Genomic DNA, 23,069 nt, shown 5'->3' with positions numbered 1-23,069 from the left:
TGACCTGCTGGTCACACTTCTTTTGATACAGCCCAGGATACAGTTGGCTTTCTGGGCTGCAAGTGCACACTACCTGCTCATGTTGAGCTTCTTATCAACCAACACCCCCAAGTCCTTCTCCACAGGGCTGCTTTGAATCTCTTCTCTGCCCAGCCTGTAGCTGTGTCTGGGGTTGTGCCGACCCAGGTGTAGGAACTAAGCCCCTCCCCAGCTTTCTTGCAGGCACCCTTTGGGTATTGGAAGGCTGGTATAAGGTCCCCATGGAGCCTTCGCCAGGCTGAAAGAGCCCAGCTATCTCAGCCTGTCTTCATGGGAGAGATGCTCCAGCCCTCTGATTGTCTTCATGGCCCTCTTTGGCTTCTAACAACTCCAAGTCTTTGGACTTACTCAAGCAGGTCCATGTCCTTATGCTAAGGGCCCTAGAGCTAAATGCAGTGTTCCAGGTGGGGTCTCACAAGAGTGGAGTAGAAGGGCAAGAATCACCTCCCTCAACCTGCTAGTTTTGGTGCATCATGGAATACAGTTGGCTTTCTGGGTTGCAAGACAACATTGCTTGGGTCATCCTGAGCTTCTCATCAATCAACACCCCCAGGTCCTTCTCCTCAGGGCTGGTGTCTGTCCAGCCTCCTCCCACCCTGTGCTTGTGCTTGGGTTTGCCCTGATCCAGGTGCAGGACCTTGCACTTGGGTTGTTGAACTACACATTTGCACTAGCCCACCTCTCAAGTCTGTGAAGGTCCCTCTGGATGGCATTTCTTCCCACCAGCATGTTGACCACACCACAAAGGTGGGTGTCCTCAGCAAACTTGCTGGGGTGCACTCGATCCACTATCCATATCTCCAAGAAAGATTTTGAACAGCATTGGTCCCAGTACTGACCCCTAAGGAACATCACTTGTCACTGGTCTTCTCTTAGGCATTGAGCCATTGACCACAACTCTTTGAGTGCGACCATCCAGCCAATTCCTTATCCACAGTGTGGTCCACTCATCAGATCCATGCCTGTCCAGTTTGGAGAAAAAGATGTCATGCATTACAGTGTCAATTGCTTTGCACAAGTGCATGTGGGTGATGTCAATTGCACCCCTTATCCACAAATTCTGTAACCCTGTCACAGAAGGCAACCAAATTTGTCAGCTTGGTATTGTCAGATAAAGCCCACTGTCCGTGTCTCTGACAAAGATGGTAGACAGTTAAAGTCTGTGTTGCTACATTCCTGTATCAAGCAAAGGTCCATTTGTACATTCTTCCATTAGTAGCACTTTTTGTTGCAATAAAAGACAGAGCTGGGATAATTTGTGACATTTAGTAATTAAGGCTACACTGATATTTTCACCATTTTGTTATTAAAGTGCTATTTTCACCTTCCATAAGGGGTCTTGGGCTAAGTCTAGATTAAATAGGTTTACCTATTACCTAAATAAGGATTACTGGAAATGATTACATCTAAGTTTATATATCTTACATATTTATAATTTCGTATGGCCCACAGGCCATCATTGTTAATGGCAACTTTGGGTGTTTCTAATAAAAACCATTTTGAACAGAAATTATGAACCATGTTACAAAACAAGATCTGGGAAATATACTGCCTCCTCTTCTAACTCTTTTTGCTTGAACATTTAGCCAGTAAAATGCCTGCAAAGGAGTGATGGTTTCCCAGTCTTTAAAAATTTCTTTAAGTAAGCTAAAGTGTTAACATGCCTTTTGTAAAAAGAAATTCAGAATACTGTACTATGTGACATAGAAAAAAATGAATTTTCACCTCAACTTAGTATAGATGATCTATTACTTTATCTTGATCGCCCAGGCTTATACAAACTATTTACATTTTACATAATACCTACCTTAACCCAGAAGATTGAAGAAGTGTTTTCTTCAGACTTAGTTGTATGTTGTTGAGGTTAGATGTGTTTTATTACTGTGCACCTGAGGTGCCTCCCTGGGATCCATATATCCACCATTTTTTCTATAGCACCTTTGGTAGTAATGTAACAGCTTTGGTAAATCAATATTTCTGTCATTGCAGCAAATCCAGAAATACTGCCTTGGCTATGATGGTAGAAAACCCTCTTACGTTTTCCTAAAGAATCTCCTACTCATAAGCAAAATATTATCTGAAATAGTCCATCATGTCACTGGTTGGGGGCAATAAGTATCTGCCAAACATTTGAACAATATAAGTCAAAACCAAAATGTGTTTGAAATTAGCTTTCTACTCTGAGTAAAAAAAAATAGAGTTTAATGCTTTCTGTCACATACATATAAGGTGGTAAGAATCTCCTCCCTCGACCTGCTGGCAACATTTTTTTTTTTTTGCATAGTCCAGGATACAATTTGCTTTCGGAGTTGCAATCAAGCATTGCCAGCTCATACCCATTTTTTCATCCACCAATATCCCAAAGTCGTTTGCAGGGCTGCTCTCAATCCGTTCATCCCCAGTCTGTACTGATATTGGTGCTTGCCTCAGTGCAGGTGCAGGACCCTGCACTTGTCCTTGTTGAAGTTCATCAGGTTTGCACTGGCCCAGCTCTCAAGCCTGTGAAGATCCCTGTGGATGGCATCCCCTCCCTCTACTGAATCAACAGCATCACTCAGCTTAGTGTCATTCACAGACTTGCTGAGAATGTACTCAGTCCTACTGTATAAGTAATTAATAAAGACATTGAACAGTAATGGTCCGAGAGTGGATCATTGAAGAACAACTTGTTACTGATCTCCATTTAGACATTGAGCTGCTGCATGCAACAATTTGGATAAGGCAACCCAGCTAATTTTTTATCCATGAAATAGATGGTTGTGGGTTTCAATTCTGATGGCATTATTTAGCACAGGTGAAAGAATAAAAGGCATACAGTGATAATCGTTTTCATAATGATTGTAACCAAATGCTAAGTAGCTTTTGGTTACCATCATTAATGTATTAAATAATGAAATTAAAAATCATGTTTGTAGACTTTAAAAAAAAAAATTACAATTATTTTTACTACTGATTTTTTGGAAGAGTCTTAGTGTAGCTGAACTGTTTTCTCACTAGGAAAAAAGCTAAGTACCTCTAACACAAACAGAAATATATATCACTTTTGAAGTGTCGTTTTTCTTTGCAGAACTTACAGTTGAGAAAAGAACTGATATGAGGTATGCACAGATAATAGAAAAGAGAATAGTTGTTTAGGCATAACTTTAAAGCAATAGTAGCTGAAATATAAACTTCTAGAAGAAAATTTTTAAAATATTTCAACCCATCGCTAACTGGTGATAAAACTGAATCAGGAATTTATAATGTTTTGAAGTGTAGTAGTTTTTGGAGTCATGCTTACATGAGAGTAATACTACAATGACAAATATAGAATTAAAGGTTTTATTATTTTTGTTATGAGACCCCATATCAAAACTTGCACCAATTTACTTAAAAATGTTTCTGATGCAAAGCATTGAAAAATACATTTTTAGGCAAATATCAGTCTCTTTTGATCAGGACTAATGTCATTTCTTCTAAAGAAAAAACACTGTGATAAAAAAATTCAGATATGGGAATTTCTTCAGTTAAACAATGGCCTTGCATGTTCATAGTATTGTGAAGCATGGAGTTACAATGACCTGTGCGGGTACTTGGCCCAATTTGGTTCTGTTTATGGGGTCTGTCCTGAGGAAAACATATATTATACATATCTCCCTTTCAAAGGATAGATGCTATTGAAAAGCTACTGTTTCTTTTCTAAATCTGACTGCTTTAGGTCCTGCTTCAGGTCCTGCTTCCTGTGAAGTCATATTTAGAGATGGAAGGAGATTTTGTGAAGGCAGTGGAAAAAAGTAATGAGTGTTTGCTGCAGTGAAGAGGTCTAAATAGAAGGAGGAGTAGCAAAATATGAAAATATGTATTTCCTGTACTTTGAAATGTTGTTTGAGAAAAACCCAAAAATTTTAAGGCAGGCCAGAAAGCTGTGGATTTTCTAATAATTATTTTCAGTTGGAGCTCTTACTTGTTTGAGCTCTTCTTCAGTTGTACATACCTCAGGTTTTTTTGTTGAAAGAAAATCTGAGAGTTAGCTGCTGAACTAGTTTTGAATTCCCAGAAAAAAAAAAAAAAAAAAAAAATCAGAACTTTTGAGAACCTAAGTCTTCCAATGACAAGAGTTCTGAATTTGTGTTATGCAACATTGTGACAAAATAGTCAGGGAGCTCAGCTGTGTTGGGACTCACCAGAATACGTGACTGTTGAGAGGGAAAAGAGAAGCAGCACACTCAGCCACAAAGTTCACAGAATACAAACCAAATGGCTCCTTATGTTTTTGTTTTCCTTCTGAGAAAGTACTTTCTCTCAAAGCACCGTACACTGTAAGAAGGCTGTAGAAACCCCTCTTTTTACAGAAGCCCACTGAGGAATTAGTTTATTACTGCTGAGTAAAGCCACATTTGCCCAGGACAAAGCTTCCTAGCCTTCCTGAGGGTGAGGGTGGGGAGCTGTTGGTGACCTTTTCTTCAGTGGGAGTTGTTAACCTTTCCATACTGAGGTAAAGACCGGCTTTCAGCATGATTTACTTAGGTCTGATTTGTACACAATGTTTCACCAGCTAAGGAGAATGTGTGTTTATAAACCAATTCACTTAAAGGAAGACATCACACTGATTATGAACATCTCCAACAATGGAAATATTGGTTATTTCAGTAATAAATAAAACCAAATTTTCACTTGACCCTTAATAAGAAGGCCTAAGTCAAACTAGTAAAGTAATTTGGACCCGCATATGAAATGGAATACTGTATATTCAAACTATTCTATTCTATTTTATTTGTTATGAATTTTTCTTTTTTTATATTGATTCATTTATTGTTAGTACCTCCAGCTAGTAATTTAATAGTGAATGACAAATATTCATTTTTGTTTGGTTTTTTTTTTATACAATCAGATTAGTAGAATCATGGAATCATCTTGAGCTGGAAGGGGCCCATAACGATCATCAGGTCCAACTCCTTGCTCCTCACAAGACTACCTAACACTAAACTATGTGACTAAGAGTGTCATTCAGACGCCCGTTGAACTCTGACAGGCTTGGTGCTGTGACCACTTCCCTGGGAAGTATGTTCCAGGGATGGACCACTCTTTCAGTAAAGAAACTTTTCCTAATGTCCAATTTGAACTTCCCCTGATACAGCTTCCTACCATTTTCATGTCCTATTGCTGGTCACCAATGAGAGGAGATCAGAAACTCCAAAGGTGCTGCCCACCTTGAGGAAGTTGTAGACTGCCATAAGATCACACCCCAGCCTTCTTCTTTCCAAGTGACCTCAACTACTCCTCCCAAGCCTTGCCATCGAGACTTTTCACCACCTTGGTTGCCCTCCTCTGGACACACTCTAATAGTTTTATGTCCTTATATTGAGGCATCCACAACTGCACATGATACTTAAGGTGAGGGCACATCAGCGCAGTATAGAGTGAGACAATCTCTTCCCTCAACCAGCTAGCAATGCTGTCCTTGATGCTTCCTAGGACATGGCTGAACCTTTTAGCTGTCAGGGCACATGTCGACCCATATTCAATTTGCCATCAACCCAAACCCCCAGATCTCTTTCTGTGGGGCTGCTTTTCTGCCTCTCATTCCCCAGTTTGTACATATAATTAGGATTAACCTGCTCCTGGTGGAGAACCCTGCATTTGCTCTTGTTAAATTTCATACAGCTACTGATTGCTCTCCTCTCTAGTCTATCCAGATCTCCTTGTAAGGCCTTTCCACCCTCGAGGGAGTCCACAGTTCCTCCTCAATTAGTACGACCAGCGAAATTACTTAATGTACTTTTGGCTTATGCATCCAGATCATAAAGATATTGAAGAGAACTGGTCCTGTAACTGAGCCCTGGATACCCACTGGTGACTGGCCACCAGCTTGCTGCAACCCCATTTGATATAAGTCCTTGAGCCCAACTCCTCAGCCAATAGTTTGTGCAACAAGCAGAGAAGAGTTGGGGAAAATGCCTCTGGGGAAAATTTTGCAACATTCTTCCAAATCACATTAGCCCAATTCTCACTCTTAACCTAATTGTATTGAGAAGTGAATTGTATATTGGTATTTAAAATTGTTTTGGTAGCCACTGCAAAGACCACAAATTCATTCATGGGTTCTAGGATAAATTAGAGGTGGAAATTAATGAGGTTAAATTCCCATTTTATTTGCACAAAACTTGAAATCATACTTCCCTTAAGAGTCCGCTTTGAATAATTAGTAATTCCAGAGTTTTTTGCTTAAATTAGAACTGTCATAGTGTCATAGTAAATAAACTGTTTTCCATTTCCATAGTAGAGCATTAGTGAGCATTAACTGGTGAATAAATAGAAAGCTCTGACAGAGTACATACATTCAGAAAGGCAGCTCAAGAGAATAAGTGATGGGCTTTTTTTTTCATTGTTGGGGTTGGGGTTTTGTGTCTTTTTTTGGTTGGTTGGTTGGTTGGTTTTGGTTTGGGTTTTGTTTTCTTTTCCTTAGTGGGAAAGATAATGGTATCGTTTGTAAAATGTATGATAATCTGCAACAACATTCGTTTTTAGAATTTCACAGAAAATATCTTGACGGAGTTCCATGATCTGAGGCCTTAAGAGAGTTTTTGGTTTTATTTTGACAGACTTGATGGTGATGGGATGAAGTAGATACATTAATGTGTGGAAAGATTATGATACAATAATGTACATATTTATGAGAAGAAATCTAATGAAATACGTATTTTTCATGAATGCATGCTTCATCCTTATCTTTTTGCAGGGTGAAAAAGCATTTCCTTTTAGTTTAAATATATTAGTTGCATTTGAATCCTTTTACTTTGAATCCAATTACCTTTTTTGCTATAGTAAGTTAAAAGCATTTCTCTCAGCAGACTAACAACTGTCATCTGTTAAGAAAAGGCTGAATGTATCTGACTGTCTTTTCATTAAAGACAGACAAGAAAGGGATTCAGTGAAACTACATATGTTGCAGTAATTCAAATATACTCAGAGGAACACAGGTTAATTATTCATTTATTCTTTTGTCATTTTATTTTGTACATTTGCACTATGATTAATTGTGTTCTGTTCCTTTTGATTAACAGAAAACAGTGATGTAGATGAGGAGACAATGAAGGCAAACTCTCAGGGGTTTATTGGATGTCTCTCTTCAGTGCAGTTCAACCACATAGCTCCTTTGAAGGCTGCACTGCACCACAGCAGCTCAGCCCCCATCATTGTAAAGGGACGCCTCACAGAATCCAACTGTGGTACTTTAACTGCAGCTGACTCAACATCAAGTGAAACAACCCATTCATTTGCAGGTAGTGTATGGTTATCACTTGTTCTGATCTCTGTAGAGTACTCATGACCTGAATAACAGCTGGTTTTTTTCTTTTTTTTCTTCCATGTAAGTTAACATCTCAGGAGCAGTTTCAAAAATAATTCTTTTGTATATGTACTTACTTCTTTTTCTTTAGGTTTTCTCTATTCCTCTGAATGTTTTCATTTTTCTCTTTATCTCTGCAAAGAGATGCATCACTGCTCTTTCCATGCTTATTGACTCACACCACTGCCACTGTACCATAATGTACATGATCTGTAACCATGTAAGAATTATTTGAAAACCCTTCTTCTTTTTGTCTGTCACTTTCCTTTTTTTTTTTTTCTGCAGATCACTCTGGACCAATAGACAAGGGAGAGCCCTTAGCTAATGCAATTAGAAGTGACTCTGCAATTATTGGAGGTAATATGGACTATAATAACTCCATGGGAACCTTTTTTTTCTAATAACTGTAGGTTTTTCAGTGCTGAAGTCAACTCAAATTAGCTTTATGAGCATAAGAATACTAGTAAAAAAGCTTAATTTTACTACAAGTGGTAGAGAAAAATCAAGCATTGTTTTTAAATGCAACCAGTAGCTGTCATATTTTCTTATTACATAAATTTAAGCGATCAGTGTTTCTATACATGGGAACATTCCTCTGAAACAGAAGATACTAAAACCAGGCTTCTAACCTGCCTAATGGTAGTGCCTATGACTTTAAAAAGTACTTGGATATATTATGAAAAATAGCATATGTTTAAGAAAGAACAGTCTTTGATCCTTGACTATGCAAAAAGAAAAATACATTTTTCTACTTGAAGTGAACAGTAAAGTACAAAACCTTTTTTTAACAGATCTGAGAAACACAGATTTTTCTTGAGAAAGTGGGCTCTGACACTGTTTGAATCAATTTTTTGGCAGACTGAGGCAAATTCCATTCTGGTTCATCATTTGGAAAGAAATGTACTCTTGGGTAGACCATCACTTGCTTAATAACAGCTTAAAAATAAAATGCTTAAAGATAATAATAAAAAGAATAAGAAATGATTGCTAATGATTTGAAATAATCTAGTTTCTTACTATTTCTCTTAGCCACTTTTATCGGCTCAAGTAGAATTATAACTGATCATCCTCAAAATTATTTCAGAACATTTATTTTTAACAGAGGAATAATGGAAGAACCATGTACAGTTCAATTGTTCTTAAGATATATATGTTGAAAGTCCCTTTATTTTTTTGTGCCTATCAGAACAAATATGGTATACAGTTTAGGACAGAGTTCTTGTGATTAAAGTACAGGACTGATAATCAGGATATGCTTGTTCCATTACTGTGTCTTTCTGACTGATTATCCTTACGCCAAGATCTCTCCCTGTTGTAGTGGGGAAGGCTAGAAGTTCTGTTTCTTCAATAGAAACGAAGTGTAATCCAAGTGAGCCTTATTTGGGAGAGTTTGGAATTGGGACCCTCAGGAGAATTTCGATTCTTGCCACTGGTACTGGAGCAAGTGTATGGCTATGTTAGCTCAGTTTTTATCTTTCAAGGAATACTATTGTCTCTTGTGACACTCTTCCCTTCTGAGAATTCATGGTGGTATTTTGTCTCTTGGGATGAGGTGATGGAAGGAAACTTGTTTTCATCCATTTTTGCAGTATAATTCACTGTTTCAATTTCCATTAGTTACTTCAACAGAAGGAAGGAAGTGGGAGGGAAAGGTCATACTCTCCGTCTTTTAAATACCAAATAGGTTTCCTTTCTAAGTGTTTTAAAAGCTTCAGCAGAAAAATGACATAGTGAGATTTAGCAGAATAAAGCTATCAGGGCTTCTCACTGAAGATAAAAGCAATTAGTTCTTTGGAAGGTGAAGTTAAGGACCTGCATTCACTTGTGTGTCTGCAGTTTAAATAATGATAGCTGTTACGGTCAGTGCCTGCCAACAGCCCACTGCATGGTCAGAGACCTTTAACAAAGTAGTGCTAAAGATACTAAAATAAGGGGTAATAAAATCAGAAGCTTCTTTGCTTGCAAAGTGACACTAATCCTGTATTATACACACAAACTTTGAGAATTTTACCACTGAGTTCAGTGGGGTCAGAATTTAAAAATATGGATTCTGAGTTCCACATGTATAACTGTCAAAACTTGTTTTATTGTTGCAAAAGATAAGTATTTTGCATTAGTATTTGTACATAAAGATCACTTATGTAAAAGACCACTTCAAGTAGTAGGTAATTTACTGTGGGTGGAGAGTTTTAAGTGTACTAACAACAAAGGCATTTTTTAACTTCTAGCTACAATAGTTAAGGTCTTTTTAAGATAATAATAACCTCACAATTTTATTGTTATTAAACACATTTGGGAATACACACTCACAATTTTTCTACTGCTTAAGTATAGTTGTTTAAAAGTCAAAATGAAGCAAGCTTACACTGTACGACACAGTAAAAGTTTAATGTAAGTACCCTTATATGAGTATAACTGAGAATTGTACCAATTCAGCTACCTCAAACAGGAAAGTTTATAGAAAAGCCCCTACAGGATGTAAGTGCTGTGACTGTGAAACAAAGGAATGACTGTTCTATTTAATCTACACAGGAAAATATTTACTCAGATCATAGAGTGTGTTCCAGAGAAGAAGACAGTACATAAAAAATGTTATATTCTTACCATTAAGAATGATTGGTCATATTAGAGAACAACCAAAAATGACTTGCCAAATTTTGGGTGGTCTGTTTTTATTTACAGCACTAAGGGATTATTTTTTTTATTTTTCTTGTATTAATGGCTGAGTTATACAGCAGATTGTTCCTTCACCTAGTACAGTTGAGCCACTGCATTACGACAGTTTCTCAGATTGTTTAGTGCTTTTTTACCTCCCTGCAGCTTAGTCTTGCTTTCTGTGTCTTTGACAAGCAGTTTCTGCTTTCCTTCTGGTTTATTTGTCAACCTCTGACTCATGAACTTGAGGGTGAATGAGGAAGTGAGGGGATGGGCTGGAAGTCCATAAGGTCATGTTTATCACTGTGGGAAGTATTACTTTTCTTACTGTCCCTAAATTGCTCTGCTAAGAGAAGCATGCCCTGGTAACAGTTCAATAAATCTTAACTAGTGACCTATAAAACTAAACTCCTGTTCCATTTACTGTCTTATGTGTTAAGAATGTGGCACACATGGTGCCTGTTGAATCCCTTATGTAAAGCTTATTCTCTTGCTCCTTGACTTTCTTACTGATCATCTGAAATACCATAATGCAGATGATGTACTGGTGATGATTTTACCCTACCAGATGGGGCTCTTAAAGCTGTTGGAAAAGGAAGCTTACTCACTGCCATCTGTGTAGGCAGGGACCTTGTTTGCTTATGAACCCAAGGTCATGTAGCCATACAAAGCAGTAAAACACCTAGAATGTCAAAACAAGTGCAACAAAGCTGAAAGAAAGGGAAGGAGTTGAGCCTATATCATTTCACCCTGAACACAAAGTGAGTCTTAATTTTAGTACTTTAACCACTGTCTATTCATTACAATGATGCAGTTAGAGAAACGCGTGCCTTTGCTAAAGTAGATCACGAAAACCTATTAATCCCATTATGATGCACTAAAAGTAGTTCGGATTTTCTTACTTAAGAACAAACATTAGAATTTCAGTCCTATTTGAACTGATGATAGGTGGTTATAACCACTGGCCAATTTCCACCAGGTTCCCTATGATGTTTTACATCTGTGTCCCCCCAGTTTTATATTCTCTTTTACAAATTCTCCTCATTAACTGTATTGTGCAGTCAAACTGTATTGTTCAGTCAAAACCATTCTGAACTAATTTGTGTGAAGTATTGGATATGAATGGGCCTAATTCTGTGAAACCATTTTTACTGGCAAGGGACTGGGCTTGGACTTTGTGGTGTACTCTGTCAGAGTGAATAGAAGATCTCATTCAGAATTCCAGATGGGTACTTTTGCCCTCATCCTGTTCTGCTCTGTCTCTGCTCTCCAGATTCCTTTCCCAGACATGGAACAGTGATACAAGAAATGATTGGCAGGTGACACCTGATGATAGGACACGTTTTCCCTTCCTTCCTCATGTCATGTGGTGTGAGAAAGAGTCTTGAGCAACATGAGTAACTGAGAAAAGGGAGAGAACTTTGTCTCGTATTCATAGGATATAAGGAAAAGGAGAAAGTCATAGCAGTGCCCTTTTAGTCGCATTGCCTAGCAGTTCTTCAGATCTGCAGATTTCAAAATAATCACCATGAAGCTTATACTACAGTGCTGTTTCTCGTTTGAAAGCAGCTATGCCTTCTTATTTCTCAGGCTCCACTACAATCCCCTTCATTATGTAATGGAGTCATTCCTTCTTTGTCCTTATTTGTTGATCCTTTCTCTTGACTTTTTTCTCTTTTCTTCTCCTAGGTGTGATAGCAGTCGTGATATTCATCTTCCTTTGCATCACTGCCATAGCCATACGCATTTATAAAAAAAAAGGCATATACTCAAAAAATGAGGAAAAAGGATCTGAAAATGAAGACGGTGCTGAATCTGCACTGAAAAGTGAGCTCAGCATGCAAAATACAACCAATGAAAATCAAAAAGAATACTTCTTCTGATTGGCATTCATAATTTAATTTAATATAATAATGTGACAGTCTGATTTCTTGCTAAGCCAGGGGTTCTCAATGGACAGAAAAAGCTCTTGCATTCTACAGTAAATGCACTGGATTTGAGACTTGTTATACTGCATATGTTCAGTCTCAGTGATTGCTGTAGGGGACCTCTTTAAATTACATGCATTCCTTAGCTAATATACCGTAAATGCATTTTATGTAACAGTGAATTAGATATTGTAACCAATTTCATTGTTGGTAGTTTCTGACTGTTCTGATGTTATCTTCTACAACTGAAGTTTAATGTACACACTGAATATGATTTTTGAATGGGAAAATTGTTATAAAGTTACTCTTATCCTTTTATTTAAAATTTGATTCTGAAATTTTATTCAAGGTGAAAGGTGGATTTGAATACTTTGTGTTACTAAAGAAATCCTGTTGTGTTGCATTATAGTGATCCCTCTTACTTCCTCAAATGGAAAATGCCTTTTGAACTGCTGTTGGCTACTGTCAGCATCTTCTTGGGTATGGTGTCCAAAGCAAACCATACTTCTTTCCCCTGGATGAAACCAATGTCATCACTATCCCTTCTCTTTGACAAGCCTAGCAAGACTTAAAACTGAAATGAGTACAAGGTGTTGAAATGCTGTAAAATTTCTTTTGTAACAGGTTTTCACTTGTGGTCATGTGATGGCACCAAGAGACTCATTCTAGGCATTTTATATAAAATTGGGATCACAGAAAGCAAAACACTTTCCTGGAAAGATCAAATAATATATTAAGCAAAGTTAAATTATCATGATCTTCCAAAAGATGATCAAGATTATTGTCCATGGTAAATAGCAATGTTTCTTCTGTCAAGAAGTGCTTTGTGCACTTAATGTATTCTCTGAAAACGTGGTATCTATTATCTGCTCCAGAAATTAAGTTGTTCCAAATTATATCAATTATTTGATTATGATTATTATGACAATAGAAGTAGGGAATTTAAAGTCTAGTACAGACACTGCTACTTAAATACTTTTGTTCTTCACCTTTTATAGCACCTATTATACCCCTGCGAGATAAGGTTTGATTATACCACTCAAAATTAAGCAGGTGCTTATTATGCTGACAGAGTAAATAAAAGCTGTCTATGATGCTGTATAAACAAATTATCAGATATGAAGAGTAGGTTTAAGTTGTCTAAACAGATGACTGTAAGGTCACTTTAGACACCGCAAGGTATCTGAAATGCCCATGTAGCCTGGTAGGAATGCTACAAGTTCTACAGAAGCTATGTGTCTCTTGGTATGTGACATCTGGGAACTGAGTTGAATACCCTAAGGTGTTGAAGATGGTGCTATATACCAATATTTACATATCTGACACACAGACAAAGGATTTTTGTTTTTTCCCAGACAGAAGACTGTGTGCTTAGAACTTGGATCTGAGAAAATAATCAGGAATTCTGTGCCCTTATAGAATTGAGTTTAAAATTTAAACAGCTTTCAGAATTGATTTATATCTGCTCCCATTGAAAGCGATAGTAACAGTCATCATTTTTCTCCTCTTTCAGTGAGGAGAATCATAGCTAGACCCTAGACTGTGAATATTAGAAAATGTTTATCATAGATGCCCAAGAACATTATAAAAACATGGAAATCTGACATAGTGCGTCAAAATCTTTAATACGTACATTTATTTACATCAACAGTAGTTGTAAATATAAATGTCCAGCAGATATTGTTCTTTAAAGCTTACTTTCTTCCATCAATCTTTATCTTCTATTTTCAGAATTCTGCGTTTCATTTTCTGCTTCCTGCTGTACAGCTTTACTTCATTTTTATGAACGTATTCCCTCTTTTTGGTACCTGGAGGCTCTGCAGTCAGAAATTGTTCAGATTAAGATGCAGTGCTTTCTTATCCTTCTCATTTTTGCAATTCTGTATGCATCTCTGACAGACAAATAAGGCTGAGGACCTAGGATCAAGAACTGTCTAGCCATGTTATATATATATGCTAGTGTATTTACTGATGCAGTTTGGTTCATGACAATAGGTCACCTTTTAGAAAGGACAGAATATGGTGAACGAATGATACTAGGCTCTTCCTGGCAAGTGATATGCATGAGAATACCCTATTTTGCAGATGGTGAGTGGAGGAGATGAAAGCTTCACACAGGTCATGAGAAGAACAACTTAAGTTGTTAAGTTTGCTCCTTTGGATGCTCTCATTCTAGCTAGTTACTTTAAATTGAAAATTATGAATCTTTCTTTTCAAGAGTCTGACCTAAACTGCTTTGAATTAAAGAGCTGTTCCATGGACTTCTCTGTAACTTAAACTGGCTGCGTCCCTTCCCATGACAGATATGTCAGTGTCCACCTTTTTGTGTCACTTACATCAACAAATCTCTCAGCAGTGATGAGTCCCAGTCAACTCCAATTTTATCAATGTCAGTTGTCACAACCATGGGGGACAAAACTTAAATTAAAATGTTGATTATAATACATTAGATCACCAAAATGAATATTTTGAGTGGCTGATAAAAGACAGACTATTCATACAGGAATATACCCATATACTAACATTTTTTCTTGCCTTTACTTCTGTTTCCTGGTTTATTTGTATTGTGTGTCTTGATGGAGGAAAAAGTGTTGTTTCTTAGTTTGTTTCCTTCCAAATGAATATTTTCTTACCATATTTGTAAAAATTTTTAAGAGCAACAGGAAGGGAAAAGCTGAATAAAACCCCTGTTTCACAAACTAATTAGAAAAGAGGGGGAGGCTTTAAATACCTGTGTAAATTGCACATTATCTCATCAAACACCTTTTTAAGGCATTTTATTATGTGAAGGAGTCTAAGGGGAAAACCAGAAATAAATGGATTTTGTGGAATGCACATCTATCTGCAGATTTGTAGAATAAAATAACTATGTCTCTCTGAAGATGCAAATAACCATTTTCATCCATAGGAAAAGTGATCATATATTTGTCACCTGAATTCAAAATATACAAGTTCATAGTCAACGAAGCAGCATTTTCCATCACTTGCTGCATTTCTGTGGCTGCAAAAAAATGGTGACACTGAAGTGTGCTGAGATATCATACAACATTGTGCTGTCCCTTTTTTGATTCTCTATTCCACTGTGTGACCTTTCACCTCTCTGTTAATAAACACTTTTTAAAATAAAGTGAGGAAAATATTTTTTAAAAATTTGTATTAAAAGGTTTAAAACTGACAACAATATAATGATTTTTTTTAACAGTAAAAATATGTAGAAGTGCACACAATATATTGGTGAGTGTGGTTATTTATAGATACTACTGAGTGCTAATGTAACCAATTTACTATGTATTGACATATTTCCATGGCAAAGATATTTATTCCTTAAGTACATTAGAAAATAAATAACAGCATTTATGCTGGTACATTTTTAAAACTTTGGGTGGGTGCTAGCTAGAAAGGTCTTATAATTGTTTCTATAGTCAATATTTAGTGCATAAATATGATTTAGTTATGTTCTGGGAAAACATTTTTAAGTACATCCACTGTTTAGATGAAGAATAAGCTAACTACACAACTTAACATGAAATGTGATTACAGTCAAAATAAATTTACAGTACCATTATTCATGGCAGTGACGTACAAGGAAGAAAGTGTGTAAATGACAAAAGAGACAGAATTCCTGGGAGGATTTAGCTGTTTAGAGTAGGGCACACAGATTTAGATTTATCTCCTGGAACCCTGCTGCACCAATGTCAGATAAAATCAGAAGATGCAACTATTGCAAGTCAGTAAAGGACTGATAGGAAAATACTTTATGAAATAAAATTAATTACTTTGAGAAATAATTGTAACTGTTTACCTTCAAGGCAGAGTTGTAGCTATATAAATCGTGGCATGTCACAGGGGAAGAGTGTTCTTTGTAATGAAAATATATTTGCTAAATCAGAAAACTTACTGCTGAAAAAGCATGTGCCCTCTGGGGTGCATGCTCTGGAGTGAGCATGCAGAAATGCCACATAATTTAATCAAATCAAGCTCCTAATTCTACAGCCAAAAGTATAATGAATCCACAGTGTTTCTGAACAATTAATGAGATTGTGTATTATCAAGAAGGAATAAAAATGAAAATCCTATAGAAATCAGAGCTGAATAAAAAGGTGCAGTAATGAGGGTGCTGAAGTATTTTCAGTGTTTTTTTTTTAAAGTACACACCAGAAGATGCCTAAAAGAATAAGGAAAAGAAAGGAACTTCCCTTTAAATTTATTCTTTTTAGAAACTTATCTTGGGGCTTTTTGGTGGTGGTGGAAAGGAAAGGTTTAATATTTTTTTTTTTACAGAAAGTGATAAAGCTATCATTATGAGAAACCATAATAAAAATCCAGAGGTGCTTACAGACTCTGGTCTCCTAAGAAGCCATACTCATCATCATCCTTGAAGAACTGTCTGAGAAGTAATTTTTGACAAGAAGTGGCATTGTTCTTTGAATATGTTGTTTAAACCTCTTAATCTGTGCTGTTACCATTGTTAAGAAAGGAATCAAACACCACAACTGCATTGCTGGGAGGTGGATTCCTTTCCTTCAAACTCTGACATTTAATTTCATAGGACTTCCTAACTTCCAGCTATGATGGAATTCTGATTTTGTTAACATATTATATAAATAGCACTGAATAAATAATAAATAAAGTCCTTACTAAACACCGTGGTAAATCCACAGTAAAAATCCCCATAAGCATGTGAGCAAATGTGCATGTGCGTACACACATATGCATGTAAACGCCCTGTGAAGTCAGAGGCAGACTCCTGTGACTTTACCGTTTCCTTTGCTTTATGTCAAGTACTTGAAAAACATCTATAGTTCAGAAACACCACCTTCCCTAGTTTTGGAAAAATATCCAACCCTTTTCACAAAATATTCAGATTTTTCACAGGGTTTTTTCAAGTGAAAAAAAAAAAAAAGTTTACAGCTTGTAGTTTCTTCCAGAAAAGTAAGAGATAGACAAGCAGGCTGGTAAGTTCTTTCTGTCTTGAGGAATCATCGGATTAATAGCAAAATAAAGTATTATTCACACAGACAAAGTCATTACAGCATTCATCATGTTTTATCTGCTGTCCAATACTTGTCTTGGAAAAACACTAACCAGTTAATAATCTTTTAACCAGTTATGATGTCCTTTACCAATTCACTTAAGGTGTATTTCTCTCAGTCAGTTAAGTGGCTTTTAGAAAGCATCAGAACTCATGCATTCAGATTAGGTGAGGCAGTGAAAGACTCCTAAATCTGCAAAAGAGAAGCAGCTACTCAAAAAATACCAGAAAATTGAAGAGGAATTGTCAATGGGTTAATCACAGGTATGCATCTGTCATCAAGAACCTAGTGATAATAGCATAAAAAGAACTATTAAAATAATAAATGTATCATTCACCAAACCAATAGATACCAGATATGACTTGGTAATATTTGTATGTTATACACAAGAGTCTTTGCAATCACAAGAGTAATTGCAACACAACGGTCTTTGCAATCTTTGCAATCTTCTTGGAGCTGTGAACTGGTGATTATTTGTTTTGAAAAGCAAAAGTGCCTTGCAAGCATTTTATAAGGCTGATGTTAATTTAACTGAAAGCAGCCATAATAAAATCTTCTAGATTAAAAAAGTAAAGGTTGCAGATACATCCCTCCCTACAAAATATATATTCAGTAATGGATGCCTTTCTTACAAATTATTTCAGTAATTCAGCACAGTTCTCCAATAACAAAAGTGAATGAATTGAGGTCTGAGGAGCCCTAGAATACCTATCCCACCCTTAAGTGTATGCCCTTGAAAAAAGCCATTAACCTTTACACTCTATCTGTACAATAGAGTTAAAATACTGAAGTTCTGACTAGCCTGCTTTATTAATATTTGTGAAACCCTTCGAAGATGGAAGCCTTTATATAAATGGACAATGTGATAATAGATATGAGATTCTGTCTTTTATTTAGCAAATAATGTTATGGTAAGTAACATTAATTATCTGTATTTATTTTCATAAATTTATTTCAGGAGATATTCCTTTTTCTTTTAGTCAGAAAGAATAGAATTTTCCTGTTCATTTATGCATAGAGTTATGGATGAATAAAGGTGAGAAAAACAGACCTTGGACTATTGGTGTAGTATAGATTTGATTGCATGATTTTTATCACCAAATTAGAGCCCATAACGTTTGCATCTAACTACATGGGTAACAGCTGAAGTAAACAAGATAGAGATCATAGAGATAAACATAAAACATGGATTATAGCAGCAGATCTACAATTTTATAAAATGTTTTCTGCTAATTTATTAGCTCAAAGGAAACATCACACGTATATATCTTCAATGTAATTCCTAGTTCCTCCTTAGTAGCTTCAGCTGCTTTATTAACCCTATTAAAGTTACTCTTCTAACCCCAATAACTGCTAGGCTCACCATATTTTATTTTTTAGATAACAGTATAAAAAATTTTACTATGTGCTAACACATTTAAAACTATTGCACATATAAATACTCCTTATCTAGCTAAAGTCATATTGTGCATTTATTAACATGCATGTTCTATATGAAGTAGGAAATCTAAAAGTAAACATATACTAGTTGGGATTGTTTTTTTGTTTGGGATTAGGTTTGGTGTCGTGTTGTGTTATACCCTGTCCCTGCCCCCTGGTAAACAAACAGTGAGTTGCTACTTTTAGCTTAATCACGTATTGATTATGAATAAATTGTTTTAAAAGGCTGCTACAGGATGCTAATACTTAATTTTAAAAACTGTAGACTCTTACTAAGAAAACACTCAGAATTTTTCAGTAGTTCCAGCCCTTACCTACAGCCTATTTCTTTTCCAATTAAAAATAAATTAGCAAATACTTCTTATATGGTTTAACCTTCTTTTTTTTTCCTCCCACTACACTCAGTGGCACTAGAAATATCTCAAAAAAGAGTAACCACTCAGTCATGGTCCATTCACCATGTAAAATGGTCAACAATTTTACCTGCAAAATAATTTGTTCTTTACAGATAGTGTCAGGAAGTTCTTCAGCAGTTACTATGTTTTACTACAAAACATACAGGGCCTTATTCTCACCATGAAATTAATATTTAAATGGATTGTTTAGTGTAGTGACCTGTAAATCAGCAACTCATATTTCTCATATTTGAATTATAGGTGCTGTGTTGCGATGATTTTGTCTCTTTGATGTTCAAGTTCATAATACGTGCATGCCTGACCCAAAGTCAGTTTTCATTGATTCATGTCATAAACATAAAAGTGACATTCTTCAGGTATCTCACAGATAAATCCTACTAAAAAGTAGCAGTTAAGTATATAATAGTTTTTTAAAAATGTGTCATATATTCCTTTACATTGCACATTGATAAAGTTCATTTCTTTTTTGCAGAACATACTGTGATGGATTTATGATTTATTCCCAGAACACATAGTGGGAATGAAAAGGCGAAATTCATATAAAAGGAGAAGAATATAAATCAGAATTGTCTTTGTTGATAAAAATGTTTTTACAGAAGTCCTGAAAAACTGTTTTTATTACATTCTTGTGCAGCTATTTTTCAATTCATATGAAGTGCTTATTTCGGATCATGTTATCAAGCACATCTCCTTTCAATTATTTCTTTTGTAAAAATGAGCTAACAGTAATTTTAGTTTCAAGCTGACATCTAGCTGGCTGTTTTCCATGATGAAATATTTCAATCTATAAATTAAGCTCAGCATGAAACGTCTCATATGTACCTTCTCTCTGCAAAATAATAACAATAATTAACAGTCCCCTGAAACAGTAAGATCATTGAATGTCTAGAGTTGCCTTGACAGTCTTATTTTATGATTACAAGTAAATCTATTTAGTTAGGATCTAATTAGGAAAGCATTCGCAAACGCTTGCTGTTCAGTACTCTGGAATGGTTAAGTGCTACATTTGAGAAGTGAAATGTTTTTAAAATGAGTCAAATAATGCTTATTATGGTATATAATGCTGCCCTTGTTCAGTACCTGCTTGCCCACTGTAGCACTTACTAGTCATTATATTAAGTCATTTCTGCATTACCAGATTCACATTAGAGTTCTGTAGTGTGCTGCAATATCTTTCAAAAAAAAGTACGTTTGCAGGAAACACATCTCATTGCTTCACACACTAGCCTTTTTTACTTCACTTAGGGATTTTTTTTTTTTTTTTTCCACTGGTGTAATGCTCATAATCATGTAACTAATGGAGAATCTATAATTGTAATTACATGTAATGTTGCCATAATAGAGGTTGCTTTTCCATTAGTCAGCTCACAACAGGTCAGGGTATTCCTCCTCAGTGTCAGCCAGCAAGGCTGTCATATTTCCATCTTGCTGAATTGTTTCCCTCCAAACTGTTTGTATTTCAGTGCTCCTGGGCTGAATTCCCAGGAAAAAAATCCTATTGCCTATCTTCGGTGCACAGGTCTCCCAAGCACAGAATAATCTATTCTGGCTGGCCAGGCATCACTGGTAGCGTAGTGCTTCTCTGCAGTTCTAATCTCAGAAGGAAGCTAAAAGGAAGCATGAATACTGCTGTTTCTACAGGGCATAATGCTGCAAAGCCACCTACAGAAGCCACATATAGGTATACCTAGCCTGGAGACTTTTTCTTATTAATGCTCAATAAAATGAATAAGAAAGTCAAAGCTGGCAGTTTCTGCTCAGGCAGAAACCAGAAAGGAGGCACATGACCTCAAAGGTCGTCAGTAGGGAGGCTCTAGTGCAAGCTGTGGCTGACAGTGACCTTGTCTGCCCAGAGAGCTGAGCGGCAAGGTGTAAAGGAGGAGCAGGTGCCCATGATTCTCCCCCTGTTAATAGAGAGAAAACCAGTGTGACCTTTGGTACACTGTTTGAAAGCATTACTAGGGAAGAAAAAAAAAAAAAAAGAAACATATACAGCAATTGAGCACAGCTCTGTCCCTGTAATTGACAGCCAGTAATGGCAGACCAATAATGCGTTACAGCCTCTCCTGAGCATGTGACACAGTAATGTGACACATTTGCTGGGAAGTTTTAGTTCTCTTACCAACCTCAAATTTCCAGACTAGGGAAATCTGTGTGTGATCTCAATTCATTGGGTTACATGCATTACAGCACAGCTTACTTACCTCTTGCTGAGAACTGAGAAATTCCACTCAAAATTATTGGATCTTGCTCCAAGAGAAAATGTTAGAGACTACCTGGCTCTACACCAGATACAGTGACATGAGGCAAGAAAATAATACCTCGTAATGCCTACCAGAGACAGTCATCCTCCCTTGGACAGGATAAACAAGATTTTCTAAAGCACTTATGTTTGTTTAGGGAGCAGGTAACTGTTCGAAAAAATGGCTGAAATTAGAAGGGAGCCCTAGAGGTCATCTGGTCCAACATTACTGCTCAAGCAGGGCCACCTGAAGACAGTCATCCAGGACTGTGTTCAGATGGAATTTCAATATCTCAAAGGATGGAGACTCCACAACCTTTTTAGGCAACCACTGTCAGTGCTAGGTCACCCTCACAGTGGAAAAGTGCTTCCAGATGTTCAGAAAGAACATGTATCAGTTTGTGTCCACTGCCTCTTGTTCTGTCACAGGGCACTGCTGAAAAAAGCCTTCTCTACACCCTCTGTTCAGGCATTTACATACATGGATGAGATCCCTCCCGTCTTTTTTTCTCCAGGCTGAACAATCCCAGCTCCCCCAGTCTTTCCTCATGGGAGAGATTTCTAGTTCCTTAATCAGCTTTGTGGCCTTTCCTGGACTCTCTAGTGCTGAGGCTGGGGGAAAGGATTACCTCCCTCAGCCTGCTGGCAATGCTTTGCCTAATGCAGCTAGGATACCACTGGTCTTCCCTCTATAAGGGCACATTGCTGGTAATGTCGACTCCCAGGACTCCCACGTAATGTTTTGCTATGCTATTTTCTAGCTGGACAGCCCCCAGCATATACTGGTGCATAGGGATATTCCTCCCCATGAACGGAGTTTGTACCCATACAAAATAACACCATTAATATTATAAACATCATCAATCAGCCAAATATCTTCAGAAGTCTTAAAATTTGCCTGATGGTACTTCTTGCTGCTGTTAGAGGCACTATCTAATACCGATATATTTAATTATTTTTTAACTTAAAATGGCAACATTTCATTTTTTATATAATATTTGACTGGGCTATATAAAAACACAGTATTTCAGCAAAAGAAATTAAAAAAGATTCAGTAATCATAAGATTTCAGAAATATTTTTTGTTTTGTTTCCTATTGGATTTGCCATACGTTTATAAGACTGAATGGTAGAGTGAAGAGTTATGTCCTGCTTTTTATTTCAATTGTGATCAGATCTCAAACTTTTAATTTTCTTTAAAGTGTGAGTTTCTCAGACATTTGGCTTCTCATTAGAAATGATGTGGTTGCATGACTTGTAGGGAGCAGCATTGGCCAAATGACTACTACCTTTTTCTTCACGCATATTCTAATTGTTAGTGTCTCCCTCACCTGTAGCTATAAAAATACAAATGTTAAAATAGAATTATGTGAGAAAAAAACAAAACCAAAACAAAACAAACAAAAAAGAAAACCAAAGCATATCCTATGTGATATTGTGAGGTTTTTTTCAATATAATTTGTAAAAAATGCAGTAAATCCTTGATTGAGTTAGTTTGTGAATATTGCATATACCAAATTTTACAGCATTGTTTCGACAATAAAAGGAAAAGTAACCTAAAAGATAAGAGAAAGCCCTGTTAAAAATAATCAGAACAATATGTAATAATAGACTGTCAAATATCTGTATATCCTTAGGATATATCCGGTAACAAAAGACTTTGGAATAGATATTCAATACACTAGCAATTTTCAAGATTCTACTTGGTTTTCTAAATAGTATTTATTGTAAAGTCATATAATTTCTCTAAAATACTGCCACAATAGAAGCACAAACTATCTGTACAATGTAAATAGCTTGCAGTACAGTTGACACATACAGAGCTAAGGAAATTAGTATACCTGATGGCTTAACAATTTTAACAGTGCACTTCGCTAGACCATTTAATACATCATTCTTTCTGTTATTTTATTGTTTGTTTTATTGCCTATAGTCTGATAGAAAATTCAAACTGTCTACATTAGTATTTTTATCTTAATGTTGCCAAGAG

The 23,069-nt window shown here is 36.4% G+C and overlaps 1 protein-coding gene across 1 annotated transcript in view; it reads left to right on the top strand.

Annotated features, from left to right (window-relative positions):
* The window catches only part of CNTNAP4 (contactin associated protein-like 4), a gene marked incomplete at its 5' end in the record, with an annotated part of 84,641 nt that extends 72,737 nt beyond the window's left edge, over positions 1 to 11,904 (top strand). The window contains 4 exons of the mRNA XM_010014665.1: positions 393 to 395; positions 7,083 to 7,301; positions 7,652 to 7,723; positions 11,711 to 11,904. Coding sequence (XP_010012967.1) covers positions 393 to 395; positions 7,083 to 7,301; positions 7,652 to 7,723; positions 11,711 to 11,904 — 488 coding nt within the window. The remainder of the gene's footprint in view (positions 1 to 392; positions 396 to 7,082; positions 7,302 to 7,651; positions 7,724 to 11,710) is intronic.
* Positions 11,905 to 23,069: the final 11,165 nt, after the last annotated feature.

This window comes from Nestor notabilis, unplaced genomic scaffold (assembly GCF_000696875.1).
Source record: "Nestor notabilis isolate BGI_N333 unplaced genomic scaffold, ASM69687v1 scaffold2495, whole genome shotgun sequence".
NCBI lineage: Eukaryota > Metazoa > Chordata > Aves > Psittaciformes > Psittacidae > Nestor > Nestor notabilis.
This window is presented reverse-complemented; position numbering and strand designations above follow the sequence as displayed.